This window comes from Hyperolius riggenbachi, chromosome 11, assembly GCF_040937935.1.
Source record: "Hyperolius riggenbachi isolate aHypRig1 chromosome 11, aHypRig1.pri, whole genome shotgun sequence".
In the NCBI taxonomy this organism is placed as follows: domain Eukaryota; kingdom Metazoa; phylum Chordata; class Amphibia; order Anura; family Hyperoliidae; genus Hyperolius; species Hyperolius riggenbachi.
In genome coordinates, this window is record NC_090656.1 from 216,433,383 (window position 1) to 216,452,445 (window position 19,063).

Here is a 19,063-nt window from a genome sequence, read left to right on the forward strand (position 1 = left end):
CTTTGCTGATTGCGGTTACGCAGGTCTTGGATATACCATCTCTCCAAGTGTTATTATACGTTTGTTGATTACCTCTGCATATTGTTGTACATAGTCTAGGGCCCCAGTGGGGTGTAGTGTTTTTATAGGATATTGACTAATTAAAAATAATAAATCAAGTGCTTCACTTATAAGCGAGTAGATCCTGGATTCATCTATAACCCACTGAATGATGGGCTCACATTACGTAAGCAACATTGATACGAACCATATTATCTAACTGCCACAAAACCGTTGGGGTACCTGCAGTGACGTAACTGCAATTCATGGCCCCCCCCCCCAGCAAAACTTTGATTCCCCCTTCCAAATGTTCACACTTCTTCCCTTGCCTCCCCTTGGTGTCCATCACAGCCTGGAGGTCCATCTCACAAGGGTCGTAAAACAAGTGTGGCCATCATAATCTTCACACCCATAACAAGTGTAGATACAAAAACACCTGACCTAAAGGATAGTCCAATGTATCAGAGGAAGGGAAGGTTAATAGTCCTTGTCCCATGTCCCCACCATTCCCCCCAGTCCCAGTTCTGCCAACACACACACACACCTGGGTATCTGGTGGGTTTATCATGTTTTGGAGTCAAAGGGAACCAGAGATCCTGTAAAGAAAAGAAGTTATACCTACCTGGGGCTTCCTCCAGCCCCATACGCGCTGATCAATCCCACGCTGCCGTCCAGCGCTGCCCGCAACTACGAGAACCGGCTCCCGTCAGTGACGTCATCGGAGCCGGGCTACGCAGGAGAAGTGCGCCCTCTACGTATCTCTCCATACACTGCTGCAGAGATACGCAAAGAGCACACCTCTGCTACGCTAGACTGGTTCTGACTGGCGGCAGAGCGGGGTCCCGGTTCTCATAGCTGCGGGCAGCGCTGGACGGCAGCGTGGGATCGATCAGCACTTATGGGGCTGGAGGAAGCCCCAAGTATGTATAACTTCTTTTCTTTACAGGATCTCTGGTTCTCTTTAAGGTGAAGGACTTGTTTTCTAAAGATTGAAAGGACTGAACTTCATCCCACCCCCTCTCCCACAAGAAACCTTTACCTTTTCCGGGAATAGAGTAGCTGATACCCCCTTTGCCACAAGAAATCTTTTCCTTTTCTTTTCCATCTGTATTGTGATGACACCCCTCCCACAGTGTGATGCCATGGCCCGAACAGTTTCCGGTCTGTGCACCCCATTGTATTGTGGGAAATAATGGCTGTTTCCAACTGCCAAGCAAGCAATATCTCCCTATGTACCCTTTTAGCCTATCACATTGAGTATGATTCACAAAGCTTTTTCACCCGTTTTCCTCTGTTTTCACCTTATTTGTGTTACATTTTTAAAGCAGAATATAACCCTGCATTTCAACTTTGCTCTAAAACATTATTTACAGTATATTATATGCAACCAGCATTTTTTTTTTACTAGACCAGCATTAGAAGGGTTACACAGGGCTTTAAAGTTCCTGGAGATTTCTGCAGACGCATCCGAAGCTGAAATAGATACATTTTGTTTACATAATTGTATCATTGTATCTAAGTGTTGAATGTGACTCATCTCTCTGACTGAGCTGTAGGACAGCCAAAGTGTGTAACATTCAACACTTAGATACATTTATGTAAACAAAATGTATCTATTTCAGCTTCTGATGCGTCTGCAGAAATCTCCAGGAACTTTAAAGCCCTGTGTAACCCTTCCAATGCTGGTCTATTAAAAAAAAATGCTGGTTGCATATAATATACTGTAAATAATGTTTTAGAGCAAAGTTGAAATGCAGGGTTATATTCCGCTTTAAGCTCCCAAAAAAGCAAAATATAATATAATGAAGGCAAGAAAAGTAATATTGAAATGAAGTTAAAGTGAACCTCAAGACTAAAAATGTACTCAGCAGAACTGAAAAGGCTTGGTGTTTTTTTTTAAGTTTCACAGCATCAGAACTTTGTTTTTCTTACCAAAGCATCATTTTTAGCAGCATCTTTAGCTAAGCTCCACCCATCAAAGAAAAAAAGCCCGGGCTTTTTTTCCCTGATGCTGTGCAGAGCATGATGGGATTTCCTATGTTGTTATTCACATTGCCTAGCAACTGGGAGGGGTGATCAGCACACAGGACAGTTGGAACTGTGTCTCATGCTCCCTGTCACCTCCTTTCAACCAAAAAGATGGCTGCCATCATGAAATCAAACATTTGCCTGTTCTTTTAAAACCGTGTGGGTAAGAGATTCTATTACCCATCTATTTTAATTAACGTAACTAATGTAACTTAATGACAGTGTGTTTGTTTAGGCTGGAGTTCCTCTTTAATCAGGAACAACTTACTTTAAGTGATTATTCTGCTTGTATATGTGCTGAAAGGTCATTGTTATCAATTAGGTGATAAATAAGTCATTTAGGAGAAGTTTTGTGTATTGGGTATTTGTATAGATAATAATAAAAGTTGGTGCTTTTTTTTTTTTTCTTTGACTGCAAGCAATAAAGACTTTGACCTGCAGATTCACGGTGGATCAAACACCATTAACAAAAAAACGCGGCAAATGTCAATCGTTTCTTGATCTTTTTTTACCTTCTCATTTAGCAATGTGTTGATTTATCTCTCCTCTGCCCCCTATCGGTAAAGTTTCTCTTAAAGGACCACTATTGTAAAAATCGTAAAATGTTGGATTCATGTAAACACATACAAATACGAAGTATGTTTCCTGCAGCATAAAATGTGCCATAAATTACTTTTCTCCTATTTTCTCCTATTTTGCTGTCGCTTACAGTAAGCAGGACAAATCTGACAGAACCGACAGGTTTTGGACTAGTCCATCTCTTCATGAGGAATCCTCCGCATGGCCTTTATTATTTCTAAAGAGACAATCCCTGAAAAGGATTTATATAAAGATGCAGACCAACCCGCCCCCCTCCCCCCCACCACCTGTTTGCACACTATTTTGGGGCAGTTGGGCAGAGCAGCTGCCATTCACTAAGTGTCTTTGAAAATAAAGAACTGTATTAATGGGTGGCTTCAAATCGGAAAACATGAGACTAACACAAGAAACAAAGTTTCTACATTGGTTCAAAACTGTGGAAGATGGTTTCAACAAGGACTCTAACTTCTTGTGCTGGCACGATGGGTCTTTCTTACCGGTAGCTCTAGATCTGCAGTTGTGCTTGTTGAAAACTGTGGGAGACATCCGTAGCAAAAATCAATCGACCCTCACTAGAATCCTTCTTTTTTATGCCAGGAAAGCCATTTCCCTGAAATGGAAACTACCCACAGTCCCGTCCATAAGAGACTGGAAAAAACTGGTAAATTCTGTACTCCCATTATATAAGATCACCTATCAGTCAAGGAACCAATTTAAAAAATTCGATAGAGTATGGTCCAAGTGGGTCAATGCTTCGGAAACCACAATTACCAATCTTGACATTAATGTGGCTATTCAAGATTTACAATGGATCTAAAATCATTAGAGACAGTTATGTTCAGATGGGTATTCATAGTACATCATATAGCTGCTGTGAGATCTGACTGTTATATGCATATGTATCCCTATATAATTATGTACTCTTTGCTGGAAATTCTTTTTCTTTTTATGTACTGTTTGATTTTTGGAAAATCAATAAAAACTCTTAAAAAAAAAATGCCAAAAATTATTTTTATTATTTTTTCTCTTTTCATTCATTTTTTGTGTAATATGCTGGTAAGATGGTGTTTACTGTCACTATTCAGTTTATTTGCTTTCATGTGCTGGTTTTAAATGCCACAATTCTCTTTAGCTTAGAATTTAAAGGGATACTGTAGGGGGGGTCGGGGGAAAATGAGTTGAACTTACCCAGGGCTTCTAATGGTCCCCCGCAGACATCCTGTACCCGCGCAGCCACTCACCGATGCTCCGGCCCCGCCTCCAGTTCACTTCTGGAATTTCAGACTTTAAAGTCTGAAAACCACTGCGCCTGCGTTGCCGTGTCCTCGCTCCCGCTGATGTCACCAGGAGCGTACTACGCAGGCACAGACCATACTGGCCCTGTGCAGTACGCTCCTGGCGACATCAGCGGGACCGAGGACATGGCAATGCAGTGGTTTTCAGACTTTAAAGTCTGAAATTCCAGAAGTGAACTGGAGGCGGGGCCAGAGCATCAGTGAGTGGCTGTGCGGGCACAGGATGTCTGCGGGGGACCATTAGAAGCCCTGGGTAACTTCAACTCATTTTCCCCAACTCCCCTACAGTATTCCTTTAATGGTGCATGTAACCAGCCCAGTTACAATTTGAACTCGGAATTTACGATGTCTCCCCATCACCAGAGTCTGCTTTATGTTATGTTGAGGGAACTGTTGATCTTATCAATTTAGCCAGGATGCCTGGGAATGCCTCCTGAGTAACAGTTAAGTCATCTAATTACATGTATGTTTACTAAAGAATGTTTCTCCTCTGTATGTCAGTGTATATAAGCTATAAGCTGTGTTTTTCAGTTTTTGTCAGGAACCAAGTCTGACGAAGGCTTTTTATAAGCCGAAAGCTCACTGTTTATTCATCTCTAAGTTAGCCAATAAATGGCATCATCCTGATTCAAAACTCCTTGCTTTTTTTTTTTTTTAAATAAAGAAAACCCTGAGAATCCCCCAAAAGGAGCTGGGCTAGTCCAAAACCTGTCGGTTCTGTCAGATTTCTACTACCTACTGTAAGTGACAGCAACATAGGAGAAAAGTCATTTATGTCTCATTTTACTCTGGGAGAAACTTACTTTTTATTTGTATGTGTTTACATTATTTAAAATGTTTATGATTTCCGTGATAGTGGTCCTTCAAAGAGTTCCTGAATTCAGATAAACTGCAGCTGCAAGCTCTTTATTCTGAGTGATCTTAATATTTTTCCCCCCTCGTTTTGCAGCCAAATGCGTGTACGGTGGAAAGGTGTTGGCAGAAGGTCAAAGGATCTTGACGACGGGCTGCCGGGAGTGCAAAGTAAGTTTTGCCAGTTTCTTTTTTTCTTTTTGTCTCTTTTGAGTTTGCATTATTCCATCTGCCAGAATGTTAGACACTTATTATCAGTGTGGAAAGACTCAGGGCTGCTTGTCAGTCATTCGCCCGCCTCTGCCCAGGTCTGCAGGTCTTTTGTCTGTAGTTTTTTTGTACAGATTTGTATTAAGCCAGGAAATTGCTTTGCTTTGATACGTGTGGCTGAGATCAAGGTCGATTCCAGATTTATATTCACGTGAAATACCAGCTTGAGTTCAAATGACTTTTCAGCAGGATTCCTCCACAATCTCGTCATGTATTATTATAACACATTGTCATCATGTATTCTGAGATCTGGGCCACGGGGAGCAAGCAGGGAATGTATGAATGTCATTACTGAAAAGCTGCCAGCGTAAACCTCTGCAACACTGACAGAACATCATCTCTGCTGTGTACTGCCGGAGGACTCTGCTGTAATACTGCTCTGCTCATATACTCTGTGCTGCCGGAGGACTCTGCTGTAATACTGCTCTGCTCATATACTCTGTGCTGCCGGAGGACTCTGCTGTAATACTGCTCTGCTCATATACTCTGTGCTGCCGGAGGACTCTGCTCCAATACTGCTCTGCTCATATACTCTGTGCTGCCGGAGGACTCTGCTGTAATACTGCTCTGCTCATATACTCTGTGCTGCCGGAGGACTCTGCTGTAATACTGCTCTGCTCATATACTCTGTGCTGCCGGAGGACTCTGCTGTAATACTGCTCTGCTCATATACTCTGTGCTGCCGGAGGACTCTGCTGCAGTACTCCTCTCCTGATATACTCTGTACTGCCGGAGGACTCTGCTACAGTACTTCTCTGCTCATATACTCTGTGCTGCCGGAGGACTCTGCTGTAATACTGCTCTGCTCATATACTCTGTACTGCCGGAGGACTCTGCTGCAGTACTCCTCTGCTCATATACTGTGTGCTGCCGGAGGACACTGCTGTAATACTGCTCTGCTCATATACTCTGTGCTGCTGGAGGACTCTGCTCCAATACTGCTCTGCTCATATACTCTGTACTGCCGGAGGACTCTGCTGCAGTACTCCTCTCCTGATATACTGTGTACTGCCGGAGGACTCTGCTCCAATACTCCTCTGCTCATATACTCTGTGCTGCTGGAGGACTCTGCTCCAATACTGCTCTGCTCATATATTTTGTACTGCCGGAGGGCTCTGCTGCAGTACTCCTCTCCTGATATACTGTGTACTGCCGGAGGACTCTGCTCCAATACTCCTCTGCTCATATACTCTGTACTGCCGGAGGACTCTGCTCCAATACTCCTCTGCTCATATACTCTGTACTGCCGGAGGGCTCTGCTCCAATACTGCTCTGCTCATATACTCTGTACTGCCGGAGGGCTCTGCTGCAATACTACTTCTCGGCTCATATACTCTGTACTGCCGGAGGACTCTGCTCCAGTACTCCTCTGCTCATATACTGTGTGCTGCCGGAGGACTCTGCTGCAATACTGCTCTGCTCATATACTCTGCACTACCGGGGGACTCTGCTCCAATACTCCTCTGCTCATATACTCTGTATTGCCGGAGGACTCTGCTCCAATACTCCTCTGCTCATATACTGTGTGCTGCCGGAGGACTCTGCTGCAATACTGCTCTGCTCATATACTCTGCACTACCGGAGGACTCTGCTCCAATACTCCTCTGCTCATATACTCTGTATTGCCGGAGGACTCTGCTCCAGTACTCCTCTGCTCATATACTGTGTGCTGCCGGAGGACTCTGCTGCAATACTGCTCTGCTCATATACTCTGTACTGCCGAAAGACTCTACTGCAGTACTCCTCTGCTCATATACTCTGTGCTGCCGGAGGACTCTGCTGTAATACTGCTCTGCTCATATACTCTGTGCTGCCGGAGGACTCTGCTGTAATACTGCTCTGCTCATATACTCTGTGCTGCCGGAGGACTCTGCTGCAGTACTCCTCTCCTGATATACTCTGTACTGCCGGAGGACTCTGCTACAGTACTTCTCTGCTCATATACTCTGTGCTGCCGGAGGACTCTGCTGTAATACTGCTCTGCTCATATACTCTGTACTGCCGGAGGACTCTGCTGCAGTACTCCTCTGCTCATATACTGTGTGCTGCCGGAGGACACTGCTGTAATACTGCTCTGCTCATATACTCTGTGCTGCTGGAGGACTCTGCTCCAATACTGCTCTGCTCATATACTCTGTACTGCTGGAGGACTCTGCTGCAGTACTCCTCTCCTGATATACTGTGTACTGCCGGAGGACTCTGCTCCAATACTCCTCTGCTCATATACTCTGTACTGCCGGAGGACTCTGCTCCAATACTGCTCTGCTCATATACTCTGTACTGCCGGAGGGCTCTGCTGCAATACTACTTCTCGGCTCATATACTCTGTACTGCCGGAGGACTCTGCTCCAGTACTCCTCTGCTCATATACTGTGTGCTGCCGGAGGACTCTGCTGCAATACTGCTCTGCTCATATACTCTGCACTACCGGAGGACTCTGCTCCAATACTCCTCTGCTCATATACTCTGTATTGCCGGAGGACTCTGCTCCAATACTCCTCTGCTCATATACTGTGTGCTGCCGGAGGACTCTGCTGCAATACTGCTCTGCTCATATACTCTGCACTACCGGAGGACTCTGCTCCAATACTCCTCTGCTCATATACTCTGTATTGCCGGAGGACTCTGCTCCAGTACTCCTCTGCTCATATACTGTGTGCTGCCGGAGGACACTGCTGTAATACTGCTCTGCTCATATACTCTGTGCTGCCGGAGGACTCTGCTGTAATACTGCTCTGCTCATATACTCTGTGCTGCCGGAGGACTCTGCTGTAATACTGCTCTGCTCATATACTCTGTACTGCCGAAAGACTCTACTGCAGTACTCCTCTGCTCATATACTGTGTGCTGCCGGAGGACTCTGCTGCAGTACTCCTCTCCTGATATACTGTGTACTGCCGGAGGACTCTGCTGTAATACTGCTCTGCTCATATACTCTGTACTGCTGGAGGACTCTGCTCCAATACTGCTCTGCTCATATACTCTGTACTGCCGGAGGACTCTGCTGCAATACTGCTCTGCTCATATACTCTGTACTGCCGGATGACTCTACTGCAGTACTCCTCTGCTCATATACTGTGTGCTGCCGGAGGACTCCTCTGCAGTACTCCCCTGCTCATATAGTCTGTACTGCCGAAGGAATCTGCTGCAATACTCCTCTGCTCATATACTCTGTACTGCCGGAGGACGCTCATATACTCTGTACTGCCGGAGGACTCTGCTGCAGTACTCCTCTCCTGATCTATTCTAATCCTGCCAGGGGGACTTTGCTCCTTCTGCTGCAATACTTCTCTTCCGATATACTCGTACTGCCGGCAGTACAGTGTATATCGGGGCAGGCTACCTGCACCCCCCCCCCCCCCCCCCCCACACACACACACACCTCCATAGAGCTGTGCACACTGCTTGGCTAGGAGTCTGTCACTGTCTGCACCATGTCCCTTGCTTAAGGGACACCTGAAGGGAGAGTTATATGAAGGCTGCCATATTTATTTTAAGCAATGCACATTGCCTGGCAGCATTGCTGATCCTCTTCCTCTAAAACTTTTAGCCATGGACCCTGAACAAAGATATGCAGATCAGATGTTTCTGACATTATTGTCAGATCTGACAAGTTTAGCTGTATGCTTGTTTTGAGTGCGATTCAGACACTACTGCAGCCAAATAGATGAGCAGGGCTGCCAGGCAACTGGTATTGTTTAACCATCTTATGATCGCCTAACACCAATTGGCAGCTGCAAGGTTGCTCCCCCAGAACCGCCTAACGCGTCAAGTCCTGGGGATGAGATTAGTGAGGATCATGTATCCCCGCTGAATGACTGAGCTCCGCTTGGAGATTAGCCTGCCAGTCTGCGAACGCGACTGGCAGGCCATTACATGAAAAAAAAAGTATTTCATTGTACAGCACTGCGATCTGCCGCAGCGATGTACTGGGGACAGCCCTGTCACTTGGCTGTCCCCTGGAGCGGCAGCAGGAAGGATCGCTCTCATAGGCTGATGCCTATGAGAAACAATCATACTGATTGGACCTTGAGGGGAGGGTGGGAGGAGCAGGGAAAAAACTAAACTGTATTTAATAATAATAATAAAAAAAAACTAATAAAATAAATAAAAAAAACCCTAAATGTTACAGCAGCGATCAGAGCCCACGATCCGAAAGTGCTGTTGGTGGGCAGAAAAGGATGATTCATTTGTGTGATAAGTATGGTCCTGCAGCGAGCTGTTAAAGCTGCAGTGGCCTGAATTGTAAAAAATAGCCTGGTCACTTGACGGGGGTGTAAGCATGTGGTCCTTAAAGCGGATCCGAGATGAAAAACTAACTATAACAAGTAACTTGTCTATATATGTTATCTAAAGTTTAGATAGTTTACACAGCATATCTAGCTGCAAACCGCTTCACCAGTTTATGATTATTTATTCCTGTGTTACAATGAGGGCAGCCATGTTCTGTTTGTCACATTGTCACAGGCTGAGGGCTGGAGATGCTATCAGCTTAAATTAAATAAATAAATAAAGTAAAACTAGCAGTGTAAATTCAGTCCCTTCTCCTCCCTCCTCCTGCCTCTGCAAACTCCGGCTAGCAGGGCTGCTCAAATTTGGATCTGGAAGACATCCGTATAGTTCTATCCGGATATCTTCCAGTTACCTGTGCGGAATGGGCGGCGGCGGGGGGTCAATCTTGCCTGTATGACGTCTTCTTCAGTCAGTCCCTCGGTGCCTCCCACGATGCGGTCCAAGCGGCGGTCACGTGATTACAAACACTTCCTCCTTCTGGGTTGAAGGAGGAAGTGTTTGTAATCACGTGACGCGCGTGGAGCGCATCATGGGAGATGCCGAGGGACGGACGAAGAAGACGTCAGACAGGCAAGATTGACCCCCCCCATCCACCCCGCATAGGTTTACTAGGAGATATCCGGATAGCAACTATCCGGGTATCTCCCGGATACGGATTTGAGCAGCCCTACTGGCTAGTAATACCTCCACCTCCTCCTGCCCAGACTGAGCTCCCATAAGCCCTTGCTACTGTCTGAAAATGCCAAGGCACTGTGAAAAGCTGTGGGCGAGGCTTGTTTAGTTTATAGGGAATTAGAGTATTAAAACAAAAAAGTGTTTGGCTTGAGGAATGCCCTATAAACTATATGAAAAGAACACCATTATGCAATGAGTAAACGTTTCTCGGATCCACTTTAAAAGGAAATAAATATGGCAGCCTCTATATTCTTCTCATTTCAATTTTCCTTTAATATACTCTTTATAGTGTGTAGCTCTCCTCTCCTGCTGGATTCTGTACTGCTCCATTTGTAACTTCCCTGTCATAAAAATGTGTGCTGTTGAAGTGGTTGCAGATCTCAGTGCACATCAGCTTTGTAGGATCAGGGCTACAAATTGTACTTTTTACTTTGCTTTTCTTTTTTTTTTTCTCCTTTTGTCATTCAAACGCAGTTTTTTGATTGATGCCTGTTCTTTTAGAAGCTGCCAAGAAAACACATTCTATGAAGGCAATATTTATGTGACAACCTTGTTATATATTAATAAACCAATTTATTTCACTGCGTTTTCCCCTCCGGACATACCTTGGTTAACGTTTTGAAAGCTTTTGAGAGCGACGTAATTAACCTTCTGCGAGAGATGGGAAATGGTTTTTGGTAAATATGTCTTCAGCCCTCTCTAAACACAGACAGCTGCTTGTCACGGGAGCAGAAATCAGCGCAGGAGCGCATCGTGTTAATATAATTTTGTCCTTCAGTGGCTGCCAACTTCATACTCAGACGTGAATATATATATTCCATTCTGAATAGATAACCAAAAAGAGGCATTACTGGGAGGGAGGAGGCGCCCCAAGATGTGATGTGTGGAATGGGTAATGTAAGCTGGATAGCATAGAGGCACTCCCTGCTTGCAAATCACTAGTATTGAGACACTTTTGTTATTTGATCTGAGGAAGCGGACTGCGATCTGCGAAACGCGTTATCATTCAAGTGTCTGGTTTCTGTTAAAAATTGTATTCCTTTTTTTGGCTACCCCCCTTTTTTTTTTTTTTATCGATTGATAGGTTTGATGCAATGAATGTGTTTGCATGTCTGCACTATGCATGTTACAGGGCCAGAGTTAGGACACCTATGTTTACCTGGGTACTTCTGCACAGTGTAGGTGACTAAGCATAAGAATGCATTCTTCTGTGAACTAAGACCCCGGCTTTTAACTTAGCTGTAGGGATAACAGTTGTGCCTGGATGAGTAAATCTGTGAATGCATTTGTTTGAACATTTGCATGCGAGAGTGCGAAGGGTTAATATATTTTTGCTGTTTTCTAGCCACACCCCCTTCAGCACCTCCCTTTCCTTAACAACTTATTTAATGTCCTAACTACGGTAGATGCGATGTGCCTGGATATATGTGTTTTTTTCTTGTTACTGACCCCTGTGGCTAGGGTCTAATCCAGTGCACTCCCTCCTTCCCCTGTATGTGTTTGTCAGCATGCACACAGCTTATGATGGTGTATGTGCATGGTGCACATGGATACATTATGTTAGCTCCTTTGTGCGATTGGTAAGATGCACTGTCTGTCCCAGGAGAGGACGTCAGGATGTGTGTAGGGTTGGGTCGAACCTCCGATTTTAGGTTCACGAACCGGGTTCGCGAACTTCCGCGGAAGGTTCGGTTCGCGTTAAAGTTCGCGAACCGCAATAGACTTCAATGGGGATGCGAACTTTGAAAAAAAAAAAAATTATGCTGGCCACAAAAGTGATGGAAAAGATGTTTCAAGGGGTCTAACACCTGGAGGGGGGCATGGCGGAGTGGGATACACGGCAAAAGTCCCCGGTAAAAATCTGGATTTGACGCAAAGCAGCGTTTTAAGGGCAGAAATCATATTGAATGCTAAATGACAGGCCTAAAGTGCTTTAAAACATCTTGCATGTGTATACATCAATCAGGTAGTGTAATTAACCACTTAACGAACGCTTAACGCCGATGGGCGTCGGCGGGTCGTTAGTGGTATAGCATGGAAACGGCCGCTCGATCGAGCGGCCTTTCCATGCCAGTTCACGGAGACTGTCTCCTTGAACAGTGTGCGAGCCGCCGATTGCGGCTCGCACGCATAATGTAAACATCCGGGGAAGAAATCCCCGCTGTTTACATCACACGGCGCTGCTGCGCAGCAGCGCCGTGACGTAGATCGGCGATCCCCGGCCTCTTATTGGCCGGGGATCGCCGGCATCTGATAGGCAGAAGCCTATCCTATCAGGCGCAGGACGGAACTCCGTCCTGCGCCACTCACAGGGTAAGGGAGAGGGAGGGAAAGCCGGGGAGGGCGGAAAGCGCTCCGGAGGGGGGCTTTGAAGAGCCCCCCCCCCCCGGAAAGTGCGGGTAGCCGGCGGCGATCAGACCCCCCCAGCAGGACATCCCCTAGTGGGGAAAAAAGGGGGGAAGTCTGATCGCCCTGGCTATTTCCTGATCGGTGCTGCGGGCTGGAGAGTCCACGCAGCACCGATCAGAAGAAAATACCCTGGTCCTTAAAGGGATACTGTAGGGGGGTCGGGGGAAAATGAGTTGAAGTTACCCGGGGCTTCTAATGGTCCCCCGCAGACATCCTGTGTCCGCGCAGCCACTCACCGATGCTCCGGCCCCGCCTCCGGTTCACTTCTGGAATTTCTGACTTTAAAGTCAGAAAACCACTGCGCCTGCACGCCCGTGTCCTTGCTTCCGCTGATGTCACCAGGAGCGTACTGCGCAGACCAAAGACCATACTGGACTTGTGCAATACACTCCTGGTGACATCAGCGGGAGCGAGGACACGGCAATGCAGGCGCAGTGGTTTTCTGACTTTAAAGTCAGAAATTCCAGAAGTGAACTGGAGGCGGGGCCGGAGCATCGGTGAGTGGCTGCGCGGGCACAGGATGTCTGCGGGGGACCATTAAAAGCCCCGGGTAACTTCAACTCATTTTCCCCCGCCCCCCTACAGTATCCCTTTAAGTGGTTAAGGTACTGCTTCACACTGACACACCAAACTGTTCACTGAACAGAACAGGTATGCAGTGGCGGGTTCACTGAACAGAACAGGTATACAGTGGCGGGCTCACTGAACAGAACAGGTATGCAGTGCCCGGTTCACTGAACAGAACAGGTATGCAGTGCCGGGTTCACTGAACAGAACAGGTATGCAGTGCCGGGTTCACTGAACAGAACAGGTATGCAGTGGCGGGTTCACTGAACAGAATAGGTATGCAGTGGTGGGTTCACTGAACAGAACAGGTATACAGTGGCAGGTTCACTGAACAGAACAGGTATGCAGTGGCGGGTTCACTGAACAGAACAGGTATACAGTGGCGGGTTCACTGAACAGAACAGGTATGCAGTGGCGGGATCACTGAACAGAACAGGTATACAGTGGCGGGTTCACTGAACAGTACAGGTATGCAGTGGCAGGTTCACTGAACAGGTATGCAGTGGCGGGTTCACTGTACAGGTATGCAGTGGTGGGTTCACAGAACAGGTATGCAGTGGTGGGTTCACAGTACAGGTATGCAGTGGTGGGTTCACAGTACAGGTATGCAGTGGTGGGTTCACAGTACAGGTATGCAGTGGTGGGTTCACTGAACAGGTATGCAGTGGTGGGTTCACAGTACAGGTATGCAGTGGTGAGTTCACAGAACAGGTATGCAGTGGTGGGTTCACAGAACAGGTATGCAGTGGCGGGTTCACTGAACAGGTATGCAGTGGCGGGTTCACTGAACAGGTATGCAGTGGTGGGTTCACAGAACAGGTATGCAGTGGTGGGTTCACTGAACAGGTATGCAGTGGTGGGTTCACTGAACAGGTATGCAGTGGTGGGTTCACTGAACAGGTATGCAGTGGTGGGTTCACAGTACAGGTATGCAGTGGTGGGTTTACAGAACAGGTATGCAGTGGTGGGTTCACAGAACAGGTATGCAGTGGTGGGTTCACAGAACAGGTATGCAGTGGCGGGTTCACTGAATAGGTATGCAGTGGTGGGTTCACAGAACAGGTATGCAGTGGTGGGTTCACTGAATAGGTATGCAGTGGTGGGTTCACAGTACAGGTATGCAGTGGTGGGTTCACAGAACAGGTATGCAGTGGTGGGTTCACAGAACAGGTATGCAGCCAGGGACAAGCTAAGCCTAACTAATCTTTCCCTATGAGAGAGAGAGTCTGCAGCAGCTCGCCCTACTCTCACTAATGCAGGCACACGAGTGACCGTAATGGTCGCCGCTGCCTGCCTTTTAGTAGGGGGGAGTGGCTCCAAGGGCTAGTGTAGCCTGATTGGCTACACTGTGCCTGCTGACTGTGATGTAGAGGGTCAAAGTTGACCCTCCATGGTGCATTATGGGGCGAACCGAGCTTCAGCAAAGGTTCGCCTGCGGGACGCGAACGCGAACCACGGAAGTTCGCATGGAACCGTTCGCAGGCGAACCGTTTGGCCCAACTCTAGATGTGTGCTCCTAATCCATTGATAGGTTTGATGCAATGGATGTGTTTGCATGTCTGCACTATGCATGTTACAGGACCAGAGTTAGGACACCTATGTTTACCTGGGTACTTCTGCGCAGTATAGGTGACTAAGCATAAGAATGCATTCTTCTGTGAACTAAGACCCCGGCTTTTAACTTAGCTGTAGGGATAACAGTTGTGCCTGGATGAGTGAATCTGTGAATGCATTTGTTTGAACATTTGCATGCGAGAGTGCGAAGGGTTAATAGATTTTTCCCTTTTTTTTTAGAGGTACCGGTAAGTAAGCCGATTTATGCATGTTTTATCCTGCTTACTTTATATACAGTATGCCACACATCACATCTTGGGGCAACACCTCCCTCCCAGTAATATCCCACACCAATCCCCTCACCTCGGGGTGTTGGCCGTGTATGTTGGTCCCTTGGAACCCTTACACCACTTTTGGTTTTCCTGGAGAGCGACCTACATTGACGAAGACTAAAGAACCCTAGTGAGGACGGGCTTTCCTCACCAGCTGTTACACTTTGGTTGCCGGTCTTGCAACTTATTCTTGTGAGTATTGTGCACTTAGCGTTGTTGAGTGTCCCATACCCTTGACGTGCTACACTATCGGGGGCTCCTGATGTCCCTGTCTCGTTTTTTGTCCCCTTTGGAAGGACCTCGGACTCCATGGGTACCACACCCTCTAAAAAGAGGCATTGAATGCTGTAAACCGATTGTAGCATAGAGCAGTTAAAACTAAGGTGAGATGTATGGAGAGAGCAATGTTAAAATGTATGTATAAAACACAGGGGGGATTGACCGAAACAAGTAATATGGGCGAAATATGCGAGTAATATGCTTAGTAATTGAGCGCCGCCATAGGTTGCAATGTAGGTTTCTATAAAGCGGGGTTATGGTGGTAATGTGAGAACTGGATGGCAATTCTGTTTGGTGCGCACTGGTTCTCCCTATATCCCCTACTACCAGAACTTAATGCGCCTAGTGCTATTGTAATAATTTGCTGATATTAGAATACTGGTATTATTGCTATTATTTATGGCAATGGTGGTGCTCAATTATTGGGTCGCAGATTACCTGTTTTGGTCAATCCTGCCTGTCTATTGTAGTACATACATTTTAACATTGCTCTCTCCATGCATCATATCTCACTTTGGGCTTGATTTACTAAGACAAGAAGCACGCCTTATCAGAGTTAACACACCTTCGCAGAGTCAACATGCCTTATCAGAGATAACACGCCTTATGCGAGTAGCATAGCAAGCGGTACAAACTTTTGCCTGCAATTGCCAATGACGAGAGCTTCACTCGTCCTGCCCATGAGCCCCTGCGGGTCCAATCACTTTAAAGGACATTATCCCCGCACTTTGATTGGCCCAATAGGCTGCCTGTCACTTGACAGGAAACTTGAGAGGCAGCCTATTGGGCCAATCAATCAAAGTGCGGGGGTAATGTCCTTTTAAAGTGATTGGACCTGCAGTGGCTCAGGGCAGGATGAGTGGAGCTCTCGTCATTGCCAATTAGCAGGCATAAGTGTTCGTAGCACTCGCTATGCTACTCTGATAATGCACGCTAACCCTGATAAGGCATGTTATTTGTCTTAGTGAATCAAGCCCTTTATGTTTATGTTTAACTGCTCTTCTCTACAGTTGGTATACGGCAAAGCCTCTTATTGCTTATCTATTCAGGATGGGATATATATATATATATATATATATATATATATATATATATATATATATATATATATATATATATATATATATACATACATACATACATACATACATACATACATACATACATACATACATACATACATACATACATACATACATACATACATATATATATATACATACATACATACATATATATATATATATATATATATATATATATATATATATATATATATATATACATACATACATACATACATATATATATATATATATATATATATATATATATATATATATATATATATATATATATATATATATATATATATATATATATATATATATATATATATATATATATATATATATATATATATATATACATATATATATATATATATACATACATACATACACACGTTTTAGTGTGAAGTTTGCAGCCACTGAAGGAAAACATTATATTACCTACACCTAACACTAACCTACCCCCTCCCTAGCCAATCCCTAACCTACCCCCACCTAGTCTAATACTAACCTACCCCCTACCTAGCATAACACTAACCTAGCCACTTCCTAGCAAAACACTAACCTTACCTCCTACCTAGTCTTATACTATCCTACCCCCCTACCTAGCATAACACTAACCTACCCCCTTCATAGCCAAACACCAACCTACTCCTACCTAGTCTTATACTACCTACCCCCTACCTAGCCTAACACAAACAACCCCCTTGCCAGACTAACACTAACCTTCCCCCTACCTAGTCTAATACTAACCTACCCCCTACCTCGCATAACACTAACGTACCCCCTTCCTAGCTGAACACTAAATTACCTTTTCCCTAGCCTAATATTAACCCACCCCCTTCCTAGCCTAACACTAACCTACCCCCTTCCTAACTTAACACTAACCTTCTCCCCCACCTTCAACTTTTTGTTACAACACTACTATCCACCGCCATTGTTGTTGCAGAGTTTGGCAACACAGTAGCTTAACGCCACTGCCACTACCAAGAGCTCAATTACATAGCAGCCAATCTCCGAGGCTCAGACAGTATTATAAGTTCAATTTTTCACACCACACAAGTTCCACAAATGAACAGTTCTCCAATGTATCTTCCAAGCTCTATGATGGAAACAAACTCCAAAGCAACCACACGGCGATCACTAAAGATTTTGACCACCTTGGTCACTATGCGTTACGGGGATATTTCCAAAGCTACGTACACACATACAACGATCGTTCGTTTTGAATGACGAACAAACTTTTAATTGACGAAAGAACGACCTAAGTAAAGTTACCTTTTAAAGGTGTGTAACGATCTGATCGTTAGATAAACGTTACATCACGTAAAGCAACTATTGCGCCTGCGCATAAAAATAAAAAATGTTCCATGGAGAAATAGCGAAATGCGCATGTCAAGCCTAGTACAAACGATCGTTTCCAACGATGTACTACTTTTGCAAACGATCGTCGTTGGAAAAATCCGCCAAGCTAGATCGTTCGTTTTGAACGATCTAGCTCATCCGTCGTTAGACTTAATGGTCGGTGGCTGCTTTTTTTTTTAAACGATCGTCGTTTGAAATTATCGGGGAACGATAGTTTCAAACGACTATAGTCGCATGTGTGTACGCATCTCAAGTCACCCGACTTATACGAGCAATGTAAACCTCTTCCACTCCTGGCTCCCAATCTTTATGTATCACATAGTGGTGAGTGTTGTCCTCATTACCATACCATTAACCCCCTCCTAACACTTAATCTTTATCGAATCCCCCCCCTCCCAAACCATCAACCCCTTACAGACACCTGACCTTGATATTCCAACACTAACCTCCCCCCTTACCATTAAACCCTTAGGCCTGGGACCTACTAGCAGCGCTTTTCTAAGCTGTTGAGATTTGTAAAGATCTTGCTAATGCAATGCTATGGGGGATTAAAAAAAATCACATTCCTCAAGTGGGATCACACCCATAGCCTTACATTAGCAAGAGCTTTTCAAATCACAAGCACTTTGGAACAGCTTAGAAAAATGCTGCTAGTGGGTTCCAGGCCCTACAGACACCTAATCTTGATTTTCCAACACTAACCTCACCCCTTACCATCAACCTATTCCTGACACCTAACATTGATTTTCCAACACTAACCCCTCCCCCTCCCACCCTTTCCATCAACCCTTTCCTGACATCTAACCTTGAGCTTCCAACAATAACCCCCCCACACACCCCCTCCTTACCATCAACCCCTTACAGACACCTAACTTTGATCTTCCAACACTAACCCGCCTCCCCCCACACCCTTACCATCAACCCCTTACAGACACCTAACCTTGATCTTACAACACTAACCTCCCCATTACTATCAACTCTTTTCCTGCCACCTTACCTTAAACTTCCATCACTAGCCTCTCCCTTTACCATCAACCTCTTCTTGACACCTAACATTGATTTTCCAATACTACCCCCCAGCCCCCTGCACCCTTACCATCAACCCTTTCCTGACATCTAACCTTGATCTTCCAACACTAACCCGCCACCCCCCACACCCTTACCATCAGCCTCTTCCTGACACCTAACCTTGATCTTCCAACACTAACCTGCCTCCCCCCACACCCTTACCATCAGCCTCTTCCTGACGCCTAACCTTGATCTTCCAACACTAACCCCCTCCCCCCCTTTACCATCAACCCATTCCTAACACCTAACCTTGATCATCCAACACTCACCCACTACCACCCCACCACCACCCACCATTAACTCTTACCTGACACCTAACCTTGTTCTTTCAACACTTACCCTCCCCCCTTACCATCAATCCTTTTCTGACACCTATGTGTACATATTC

At 45.5% G+C, this 19,063-nt stretch overlaps 1 protein-coding gene across 5 annotated transcripts in view; it reads left to right on the top strand.

Moving 5' to 3' along the window:
- NELL1 (neural EGFL like 1) overlaps nt 1-19,063 on the top strand; it is a 1,178,134-nt gene that overhangs the window by 438,573 nt on the left and 720,498 nt on the right. For all 5 annotated transcript variants that reach the window (XM_068260436.1, XM_068260433.1, XM_068260432.1 and 2 more), the window contains one exon: nt 4,891-4,964. In XM_068260436.1, the coding sequence (XP_068116537.1) occupies nt 4,891-4,964 (74 nt within the window). The remainder of the gene's footprint in view (nt 1-4,890; nt 4,965-19,063) is intronic.